At 39.4% G+C, this 12,562-nt stretch overlaps 1 protein-coding gene across 1 annotated transcript in view; it reads right to left on the reverse strand.

Annotated features, from left to right (window-relative positions):
- LOC125988495 (metabotropic glutamate receptor 4) overlaps positions 1–12,562 on the reverse strand; it is an 87,622-nt gene that overhangs the window by 12,391 nt on the left and 62,669 nt on the right. The window contains exons 4-6 of the mRNA XM_049753784.1: positions 7,150–7,285; positions 5,299–5,453; positions 4,233–4,373 (exon numbers count right to left, since the gene is read on the reverse strand). Coding sequence (XP_049609741.1) covers positions 4,233–4,373; positions 5,299–5,453; positions 7,150–7,285 — 432 coding nt within the window. The remainder of the gene's footprint in view (positions 1–4,232; positions 4,374–5,298; positions 5,454–7,149; positions 7,286–12,562) is intronic.

Below are 12,562 nucleotides of genomic sequence, written 5' to 3' on the forward strand. Positions count from 1 at the left end.
TACCGTTCAGCCTGTTGCCTATTAATGTCTGTTCTTGGTGTTGAATTTTGTCAAATAAATTTCCCTCCAAAATGCGACTTATACTCAGTTGTGACTTATATATGTTTTTCCCCTTTATTGTGCATTTTATATGAGACTTATACTCTGGTGCGCCTTATACTCCGGAAAATATGGTAATCATTTTGATTATGAGGCCATTACGGCAAGCTAGGAATTGAAGACTGATTGATAAGACTTGGTGCCCTTCATTTAATGAGCAAAGAAGCTTATGTCTCAATCACAATGCATCTTACCACCGTCTCCAGATATCGACCCCATAATATTCTTCATGGAACATTTCTCTTGTCTAACGTCTTGTTTTTGCGATCCGTTTGTCTCAACCAAGCTCAAATCCATTAATCAACAAGAGACAAGATGATTGAGTGGCGATCCAGGAGTGGAGGACAGAGCATCATTCTTCAATATTACCATAGATACAGGATGACGTTTGTATATTAATCTTAGCCAAGCTTGTCTTACTATTTTGAAAATGTGTCATTTTGCAAAGTTCAGTTGGCAAGCTTATCCTTTGCTGGAACACAGAAAGAGATGAATCGGATAACACAGAAGACTACACGAGAGTAAGCGGCGTCTGGATTTCTTTCATAAGCCTTAATTGTAAGTTGTCTGTGACGGTCTTTGTAATCAATACAAAGACCCAAATTCAAATTTGGGAAAGAGAATGTTGAGACAGGAGTGCATGTGCCCAGATGGAATACAATGTCTTAAGAGGAGGAAGATTGGTTCTTTTAAGTCACTCTTGGAGTAGAGTGAGGCGAAAGGTTCCCTAGGATTTCTGTCTTGATGCAGTAAAATTACAGAATAGCCGATCAATATCCTCCAATGATGGAGCTGCATTGTCAGCCTTCCATGTGTCGACCTTGTGGGTCATTGCAAGTGGGTGGTAACAATAATGTGAACCAGCAGTACACGCTCGTTGCATTTTTTCTAAAAAAAAAAAAAACTGAACATTAAAAAATAACAATCTTGAGTGCTTATTTTGGGCATTAATATTGTGACCGTTTTACGCATTACAGTATTTTGATGCACTCACACTTTCTTCAGATCCAAAGCATTCAGTATTGTCACTCGTCAGACACAAAATCACCAAGGTCAGATGTTGTGAGCTACAAAATTGTATAAAATGCAAATAAAGAATAATTCACAATAAGAAAAAATATGATAACCACAGCGATGACTTGTTCTTGGGTGTTGAAGTAACACTTGCTGGATGTAGGTACAGAATATGCTTAGATGGAGAGATTTGAGAGAATCAAACAGCATGTCAAACACTGTTTATTTATTTTCTTGATGCATTATGTGAATGTGAGAATTGGGCTGTGGTTTTGATGACTCGCCTTAATGACTCACGCCTGCAAGGATGCAAAGCTAGCTTCGTTCAAACTGAAACCTTACTGGCCAGTCAGACTACATTAAATGAAGCAGGCATTCTCATCGGTTAAATCTAATCCAATGATCATGAAGCAGGGCAAATAATTATATATGGACTTTTTGTGTTTTGTAGAAATGGTTTGACCAATGTCGTGCCCTTTATGGACCTAAGCGACTGACAAAACCATGATAGCGTGGAACATTTGTCTGGCTTGTGACACATTCAAGGTTATATCAGCAATTCATGACCCTCCGTCTGTGTAAAACTGAATCACATTTTATGCTTCAATAGTGTGAAACAGTGTGAACTGTGTGTCTGTGGGGAAAGAATTATTGAATTCTCTTCTTGCCTGCAAGAAGTTCAATGTACATTTAATCCTTGTAACCTGAAGGTTTATTTTATTTTCACTGCTACAATTTTTTATTATATATTTTACTATTAATATTGCTTGTTTAGTTTTATATTTTGGAGTGAGGCTCATGATCTGATGCCTTTGGGTGATCATGCTGTCCTGTATATGTCTGACCTTTCAGCATACTGAGCAGTCATGTATCCCCCAGGTTTTAATGTCTTGCTAAATCCAGTTTTAGCTCCAGACTCCAAAGAGCATGCGACCTAAAAGGTCACATAAAAGGGTAGTTCTACGAGTACATTCGGCCCCGCCCCAAAAAAACAAAAAAACAAAAAATAAATAAATAAATAAATTTAAAAAAAAAAAAAAATATATATATATATATATATATATATATATATATATATATATATATATATATATAAATTAATTTGGTCGTCTTATAATCAGGGTCGTCTTACATTGGGGCCAATACGGTATGAGCTAATTCTGCTGGACAAAACAAAACAGCAACAGGTACATATAGTCATTTGTGTTAGATTTTATACAATTCAAGTTGTGTGTTTTCACTTCTTTTTCAAAGTCAGAGAACCCGTCAAGGAGAAAATAAAAGCACAACAACGGCACAACAGAAGGCAACGGCGTATATGTTGGCAGTGTTTGAGACACCCAGGGGCATGGATGTTGATGATTTAGTCCGAACCCCAAGGCTATCATTCAACCTTGCTGACTTTTGGAAAAGCAGCTTTCCAGCCAGACCAATCATTTCCATGCTTTACCGATGCTCGAGGTATCAGGTTAAATAATCTCACAGCAGACACACCTTTTTTTTTTTATTTACGATCATAAGCACGGTATCCTGATTAAATAACATTTCGGAATAATTTTATACAGAATGAAATATCTATATATATATATATATCGTCTTCCATATACATATATATATATATATATATATATATATATATATATATATATATATATATATATATATATATATATATATATATATATATATATATATATATATTCTTTCAAGCATACGTGAAGCTCTTTGCTTCCATGTTCATTATTAACTTAACCAATCATGAAAAGTGCACAAGGTCAGACTTGGAAAGAGAATAATGTCCTAAATAATTGCATGGTCATCTAATTATTTTGGCTCATGAAGAATATTACATTCTCCAGTCCAGTGGTTCTTAACCTGGGCTCTATTGAACCCGTTCAATAGAGGGCTGAATCATTTTCAGGGGTTCGGCAGAGTTCGAGTGAGTGTGTTTGTTTTTCTTCCCATTGTAATTTTTGTACATCCTCAAATGATATTGCCACTTATTCGTGGGCCTTGTACTTAGTTCCATCATTACAAATAACTGCTATTTACTATCAGCTTCTTTTATCAGCAAATGAGGATGATGTTAACATTATTATAAAATAAAAGGATCCTAAGTTCTCCAATGTTCTTTTACATGATTGCTTTGATGGTAGTCCCAGATGCAATGGACTTGTTTATGTCCATATTTACTGCAGCGCTCTTTCATATTGGTTAATGAATACCTTTCTCATAGTGTCAATTGAAACCGAACATTAGGATCATTGTAATGGCAGAACATGATTCGGTGCAATTCGTCATAATGTTGCGGCTGTTTGGTGCATGATATTAATTATGTATTAAATGCCATAATGATTCAAAAATACTGCGATTGGCATCCCGTCTGCTGCCCAAAGACTGCTGAGGCTCCAACAAGCTCATCACCCTCATGAGGATAAAGCAGTTCAAAAAATGGATGGATTATAAAATATTCTTCTATCACAAGCACTCTGACACAACATTATGTAAAAAAATCATAGGAAATGTTTTTTGAATTGACTTTATATTCTGTATAGCGCTATGTGCGTATGCGAGCAGCCCATGTCTCCCGAGCACAATGAGGATTAGTTACAGAGGTTGAACAGGAAATGGGCTGGTGCAAATGTATTAGCAGATGAAAACCTCTCTCCTCTTTTTGTGTTTTGCGACTCTTTACCATGCTGGGAATGCATCTGTTAGGCATGTGATTAAACCATTACTGGCCGTAGCTGCAAATCAGCCTGCGAGCATTGCAGTGTCGCACACTGAATCAGTGGGAGACAGTCTGGGGGATCCCTCTGACTTTAATGTCCTAAAGGCTTGTTGTCAGCATACTTTATTGGATTTACTTTCGATTATGTTTTCAGCGCATGGGGTTTGTCGTCTTCCACAAGATAGGCAGCACACACAAAATCATTCATTTCAACAAAATTAGAGGCTCACCTTTGCTTCTCTACATCCATTACATTTTGGATGGATATGAGTGTGAACTGTGCTTCTGAAATCCCCGAGGCTTTATAAATTTACCTCAAATTACATGGTGATTGATTGAGAGCATTCCTATGCCTGAGTGCAGCTGGTTTTATTGCGTGTGTACTCACTTGTGCACTTTTTGATGCCAGAGCCTTTCTTCACGGCATGTCGACTAAGTTTGCACTGGAAGTTGTTCTCCCAAAACTCGGCGAACCAGATGTTTCGCCTGTTGTTTTCCAGTGTTCGACTGATGAAGTAGCGGTCGAACCCTAAAAGAGAAGTTTCAGAAATATACTTAAAGACCTAAATCAACTGTTTTAGTTATTTTCCACAAAGTCAATCTGTGTCATAATCAAAGTTAGTGTGTAAATACAATTGTAATGGTGAGAAGACCAGTGCCGCTAACTGGAACTTATCTCACTGACGGAGACATTGCAATGAGCGATCAATCAATTGTGACTGATCAGGTCTGGGCTCTGAATGGAGCAATCACGAATGTTCACAGAGTTGTCCTGAAGCCACTCTTTTGATATACTGGCTAGGGGTTTAAGGATTTTCGTCATGCTGAAAGATGATTCATCGCTCTTGTCTGAGTCAAAAGGGCTCTGGAGCAGGTATTCATCCGAGATGATCTGTATATTGCTTCACTTTCCCACAATTCTGACTAATCTCCCATTTGCTGTCCCAAAAAAATATTCCCACACTACTATGCATCGTTGCGATGCTACTTGTTGGGCGGTGCCAACTTTTCTGAACATATCGCCTGGCATTCATATAAAAAATGTCAAACTTCGTCTTTTGTCTTTAAAATCAACCATGGCGGGGATTTTAGGCGAAATCAAGGGTGTCTTATCTCTACCTTGAACTAAGGAGTTGATTCTATCTGGTCCCACTACAGACCTGATTGGTGGATTGCTGCAAAGATGGTTGTCATTATGAAGGATTTTTCCTCTTTGCTCTGAGGAAGGCTTGAACTCCGACAGAGTGAAGATTGGGTTCTTTGTTGCTCCTAAGAGTAACGCCCTAACCCCCCCGCCCCCTTATAGGTGCGCCTTATAATGCGGAAAATACGGTATGTCAGTTATGCAACATGTTTTATATTTTTTCTCAAGGTATTGTCAATACTATGTGTGTAGGTGGAATGTTATACATAATATATAATGTTTTTCAAGTATAGTTCTAATTTCACAGCACCTTTGATGGATTGTCGTTTCGGCAGGATGGTTACAGCACCTTCAGCCATCTCTTCCTGGTTCAGTATTGGGGAGATTTTGGACCCCCAGCTGTCTGAACCTACCCAGATAAAATGTCCTGTTTGATTGGCCTTCTTTGCCGCTTGGAGCAGCCGCCTAGAAGACATGAAAGGCTTTGTAAATTTGGGCAGCATGTTGTTATTTGGTGATCTATTTAATGCAAGCAGGCATTCATCACCTGAAAGCATATGGTTGTTATTCAATTGCACCCCAAAGAGTCAGCAAAGGCATTATACAGGTCTAGAATACTCTATTGACTCTAGGTGTATTTGCATATAAAGGCAATAGAAATGAGTGGCCTCCAAAGGCGGAAAATATCCTTAGAGTACATTCAGGTTTTTGCACAATCACCCCCGTGCCACATTTGTCCAGGCTTGCTGCCAATGGAAGTAAATATAAGGCCCTGTGCAGGCGCAGTTGAAAGCTGGAGTGTAGCGACATCAAAATTTTAAAATGCCATCTGGCCTGTGCGGCTTTACTGACCCTCAATGCTCCTACAACACAAGCAACTTATTGTATTGTAGATGCATCCTTTATACTCGGAACTAGCTGTCAGAAGAAATATTATCAGTTTGAAAAATTCCATGCAAGGCCACTATATCCTTGGAGGGGGGGGGGGGGGGGTCTACCATTTTTATGACCACAAGGTTGTGTACTTGATGAGGAATAATAGGGGGGGGAAAGTCTAATTTCCACAACTGTGTTATGTGCCCTTTAGACCAAATTGTGAGGAATAGATTTTCTCACCACATGACAATGGTGGCAGATAAGTGAGCTGTGGAATGTTTAAGTGAGAAGTAAAAGTATGTATTCCACTTGGGAACTTTGTACTTTGAGTTCCCCTCCCCCATTCCATTTTTTACAATTATATATTATATATTTTAATATTATATACATATTATTTATATAAATATTATATTATTTATTTATTTTATGTTTTTATTTAATTCATATTTTTGCAATATCAACCCTATTTATAGCAATTAAATGCAACAAGTACCCAATTAATTAGTCCGACTGAAATTGTAACAGTACAACTACAGGGTTCCATTTTCATTGTTTTCAACAACATGCATCCAAATTCTGAAATAATAAATTTGACAGACAAGTTGAAGAAACCAGCAAAACCAATGTTGCGCAACAAGCCCACTCAACTAAAGACATAAGTCTTCTTTTCCAAAACCCAAAGTAATTTATCTGCAATGTGCAATGTACCTTGCGCTTCATTAATAGGACACTCTATTCAGAGCTAACTGCATAGGGTTCAAGGATGCAGCGGAAATGTGCAGATCAGATCCCACTGGCTTTGGGTAATTACTATATATCCACACAAGGAGCCGTTATCTGGATGGGATTAAGTCAATGAGCAGCGGGACTTCTGGCCCTGTTATCACCAAGGGACCGCCCTAATTCACTGGCCCCGAGAAATACACTAGCCTACTAAGTGCTTGCCAGGGGACAACTTCCCTTACAAAGCTACAACAGTACTGTGTGTGATGATTATGCCTACAACTAATTATTTTTAATGGAGACAATCAGTCTTAAAACCAGATAATGAATTGGAACAGATATATTTTAGTTGGCACAAGGGGGACTTTAGTATTTCAATAAATGGAAACCTGTTTGTTTGAATGACAAAGGCATTCATTTTACGATGTACTCTTCAATAAAATTGTAGAAACATTTAGTGAAACGTTACTCATATAATGCTTCAAATATTGGAGTAGCTAAGATTATACGCAACAAGACACAAACTACACATGACGACACAACATGATCTAATTTAACTTACCTGATGTCATCCTCGTTGGCAAATATAATGACCACCCGGGCGTTTGGGTTCTCACTTAGCCTGCGAATTATCTTGTCAAACTCCCCAGCTTTTGGTTCACGTGGGATTTTCACAGACTGGGAAATGCAGAGGTCACCTAAAAAGGGAGACGATTATAAAACATTTTGTTGTTAAAATGCCAATGATAACTTCAGTTTCATAGTCCAACCTTTAGTGAGATTCTGTGTTTAGTGCGAGGGATAGCGGTGGACTTATTTTATTCAAGTGGACTCATTGTTTTTGTCTTTGACATTCTGGAATTTGGTCTTTCATCCATCCATCCATTTTCTGAACCGCTTAGTCCCCACGGGGGTCGCGGGCGTGCTGGAGCCTATCCCAGCCGTCATCGGGCAGTAGGCGGGGGACACCCTGAACCGGTTGCCAGCCAATCGCAGGGCACACAGAGACAAACAACCATTCGCACTCGCACTCACACCTAGGGACAATTTGGAGTGATCAATCGGCCTACCAAGCATGTTTTTGGGATGTGGGAGGAAACCGGAGTGCCCGGAGAAAACCCACGCGGGCTCGGGGAGAACATGCAAACTCCGCACAGGGAGGGCCGGAGGTGGAATCGAACCCGCACCCTCCTAACTGTGAGGCGGACGTGCTACCCAGTGCGCCACCGAGCCGCCTTTGGTCTTTCAATGCATTAGAAAAAAATCCATTGTATTGTCCAGTTAATTCAATGATTTATTCTTGGGATACACTTCAATAATTGCCCTCTGAGTGGTAGAGAGAGTATATGTTCTCTTTGAGATGATCGGCTATTGACCAACAGTCAAAAGGTGACATTGGATTGGTCACCAATGAGGCTTTTAAATTCCCCATGCACGACTTTAATTTTATGTAGCATCTTGTCAAAATTCCAAAGGGACTTAGTACATGATAATGAATGCTATTCCGTTGACCCTTATCAAAACGAATAAACAATCAATGCAGGAATGAGACCTTAGTGAGTTCACAGCATACACACAACTCTGACATCAGAAATGCGTGGAAAAGTCTGACCTCAAATTTGTGAAATGAGGCGAGGAAAATAGTGGCTACCGTGAAACTAACTCTAATCATATACATGAAAAGTCACGCCTGATGCTTAACCGTTGGCCTGCACTATAATACAATGTGTAGTCTGTGGAACCACATTCATCCCACCAGGAGAAGCCCCTGGGGACATCCCAGGACTGTTTCCCGGTTGGCCTGGGAATCGGAATTCCCCCGGAAGCGCTGAATGAAGTGGCCGGGGCCAGAAAAAAAGGTCCGTACCAAAGCTGCTAACCCTGTGACCCTACCCGAGATTAGCAGAAGAAAATAGATGGAACAAGTGAGTCTTTTATGTCTACGTACATGTACTATCTTGTATTCAAGTGTATGCAGAACAGAAGAAACATCATAGACGTTTGCAATTATTTGTCCATTTGTACCATTTCCACTCTCTCCATGGCCATGGATAGGCAAAGCCTTGGTGAAACTGAAGTAGAGGTTATCAGTCCCCCTTTCTCTATCATTACACTTACACTACTCTTAGAGGCTCATGGGAAATTTAGCAGTGGTTCTCTGCTCTCTGAGACTCTATCAATCATTGAATTCTATGCCTTTGCTTCACCGGTACTTCAGTCCCCCATTCCCACAACATCTGCTATGTGGAAGCAGAGCACTCATCCCTTCCTTTTCGTCTCTCCTCACATCACTGGTAGCCGCCAGCCAACTCGGAAGAGAATAGAGGGAGGAGACAAGGGGATAAGAGTCCAGCCGCTGGGAGTTGGGCCACAACGCACTTGACTGGTTTGTTAGTTATTTTGTTAACAAAGCAATTTGATTCTCTGCTAACACAATCTTTTGTCAATGTGTGCATCTTCATATTGGTCATTGAAAGAAGTCTTCCCTGGACTGGAAGGACGTTGCTGAACTTGTGATAAAAGAACTGACCTAAATCTGTCTCTTCACTTTTTGATTACTGTTTACAGAAAAACCCCTGTGCAAATATAGTACGTACATCCGACAGTTTTTGTAGTCAAATTTATGCTGCCTCAAAATAGTTTGACGATTCAATCCAACAATTTCAAGACGCTCTAAAGCATAGGTGTCAAACTTAAGGCCCGGCGGCCAGATACGGCCCACCACATCATTTTATGTGGCCCCCGAAGACAAATTTTGCATCGATTTTGCGTCATTACTAAAATTACAAATTGATTTCACTTTTTATAAAAGGCAATTGTTATTGCTATTCATCTTTTTAAACTATTTATTTGTGATTTCAAAACTAGTAAAAGGGACATTTCATCATCCAAAGCAGTTTTACACCCAGGAAGCATGTTTTCTAATAGCTAATCAGATTACACTTACAAATATCAGACTTTTAACATTTTGTGTTTGTTTGTGTTTGTCTTTTGAAAAAAAGCTCTGGAGGCTCAAAATTTTAGAATGATTGCAAAGTTACAAGCTGTGGCCGTTGTAAAACCAAACTCAGGTGGCTTTCAACTACATGACACCTTAAGAAGGAAACTGGTCCCTCTCAAGTCCTGGTAGGTTGCAGGCCAAATAATAATGCTGCACGACTCCTGTCACTTTGTGTGACATGAGAGGCGAGGTGTGACAGCACCTGCAGAATCAAAGCTCAAAGTGACCTTCACGCTGGCAGTTACAGCTTGTGCCAGTGTCACACCTTTTCTCTGACAGTTGAAGAATGGATGGTGAAAATTATCCAAAGGGTCCAATTTAAGGCTCTTTGAGTCAAAACAGCAGGAATAGAATTAAAAACAAGTAGAACCAATAAACACAATTAAGTGTAAAATCACCAGTTAATATGAAAGTAATCATTTGAAAGCTACATTGGCCTGTAAATCAGGACAAGTGATTGTACATTACATTGGCAGGTTTTTTTTGGGCTTCTTTAGCATTGGATCATGTCCTCTGCAGTAAGTCATGGTTGATATGAAATTAAATAACAAACCTGTGGTGGTTATCAAATTAAATAAAGTGGGGGGGGGGGGGGGGGGGGAAACTAGTTGCATTGGGCCCCTGCATAAATTAGATAGATGACTTGATCTAGGCTGTGACCTTTCTCAAATAATTTTTCCACATGAAATAAATCTTTGCCACCTCCGGACATACTACAAATGATTCTACACAATCAGATCACAGTCTATTTTTCTTGAGTCAATTAGGTGCCAGAAGAAGTTGTATCACTAAATTTGATTCACCACAATTGATTCTACCATACAGCGATTAACTCAAATTGTCAGTGGCTCAAAGTAAAACACTTTCTTTTAGCAGCATTTGCCTGTTTTTTGTGAAGATGCTCATAAATAACTTTGCTGAACAATCTGCCGTCGACAGACATCATTTGTTCGGTAGTTCATGTGGATTCTCGCTTGGAAAGATTCAACCAATAAATAAGCGGGTGGCAACATAATCTTTCTTGCCACGTTAATGAGCACACTGTGACAGACCCGTACTCCGGGGTGAGCCCCGCCCATCTTTGATAAAGCGAGAGGACGCTTGCTTGCTGCTGATGCAATAAGAGCATGAACATTCATCCTTATGAGAAAATCAGTTTTGGTTAAGTGTCAGCATGTAAAGCAAACTGTAAATAACAGTGTTGTCATGTATGATAAGAGTAATAAAAATATAAGCACTGGAAATTGGCAATTCCAGTCCAATTATTTATTGCATGACCTGCTGAAGCCATGCCAGACTAATCATGCCATGAAACACACAATAAAACGGACAAATTGAAGGATCCCATACTATACTGCAGCGGCCACTCTTAAAAACTTAATGAGGAGTGTATTTCTCTCCCAACACTCATTGCTCCTAACAGCTGAGCGCCATCTAAAACCAGTTCTAAAAATAGCCACAGGAAAGGAGACGGCAAGGCTCTTCTCTCATGTCTTCCATCGTTTGCCCGATTACATCAACAAATATTACTTTTTGGTTGACACCTGCGGGTGAGTAGCTGCCTTGATCGTTGCTCACGTCTGCATATTGGCTCATTGCAATTGAACAAAAGCTCTGAACTAAGGGTTCCAATGATAGAACAACACCCACAATAAACAGAATTAATTGTTGAACTTGGCAAGAAACATGACAAATATGATCTTCACATTGCATTGCAAAGAGGAAAAAGAAATTACAGCTTCTTTTCAATCATTTAATAAGAAACACTTAATAATTACAGAGCTGTGAATTCCCATCAGCTTTGATGGAGACTTTCAAAGCCCTGTGCAGACCGCACTGTATGCCTGGCTCCGGACCAGTAATCCAACGTGACGAATATCCACAGCCTATGGGACAGCGTGATGAAAACCCCCCAACAAAAATTCACAAAGTGAACAAAAAGACAGTGAAGCTCAACATTGGCAAATAAATAATACATCCCTCTGATTTGGTAAACTATCACAAAGAATTTATGCAGTTGAATGTGGGCTCTGTCTTAATTAAGATTGCAACATGTTTTCCTGCTTCCCAGTCGGCACATGCTGGGATGCTTTGACTTGCTTACTGGCAAAGTGAATTGAAAGAAAAAAAAAAAGTATTTTCTGCACTATAAGGTGCACTGATTATAAGGCGCACCTTCAGTGAATTTAGAAATTATTTCATATATATATATAGGGCGCACTGTATTAAAAGGCGCATAGAATATAAGATACTGCGACAAACTGGGGTTGACTAGGGTTGCGTTCTGCATGGAGCTGTGCTAAAGGGATTGTCAACCCAGTCAACGAGGTAAAAAAAAGAGTCCAACTCCCATTCCGTATGAAAGTGACACGGTTTGGCTTCTTACTTGGTCCAGCAACCCCACTCATTTTTGATGGTCATAAACATTCTTTAGTTTAAAAGAAAAAAGCGAGTACGTTGTACCCTCCTTTTACATGGTGTGCATAACAAGGAATATATTTCTCCTTGAGCAATCAATTGCGATGTAATACCCTATTACATTTACCGAAGGCTGCGGAGCCACAAATAACTTTCTTATGAACATTGCTTTGAATTTATCGACAGACACTGACCTGCTGCTGAGATATTAGAAATATCGCTCAGTATGTTGCAGAATAATCACACACGCTACACAACAATAAACATAATGTTAGCCGTGTATCTCTGTCAAAACCATTGAATGGCATCAAAACTATTATTAAAACTGTAAATAATTTTCTATATACAGATATATTTTTAAGTCTTCTAATAAGACAGGTAGGCTACAAAATGATTCTTTGCTTGTGTGAAACACATTGTGGCGTCTTGTGTATCATACGTGCAATACGAATAAAGCCGCCAATTCATTTCAGTGTATTTTTTTTCTAAAAGAGGTCAGACAGTAGAAAAGCATTGCGCAGCTGCCATAATGTTTCGCTAAATTAGGTTTATTTCA

Source organism: Syngnathus scovelli, chromosome 2 (genome assembly GCF_024217435.2).
Source record: "Syngnathus scovelli strain Florida chromosome 2, RoL_Ssco_1.2, whole genome shotgun sequence".
Lineage (NCBI taxonomy): Eukaryota > Metazoa > Chordata > Actinopteri > Syngnathiformes > Syngnathidae > Syngnathus > Syngnathus scovelli.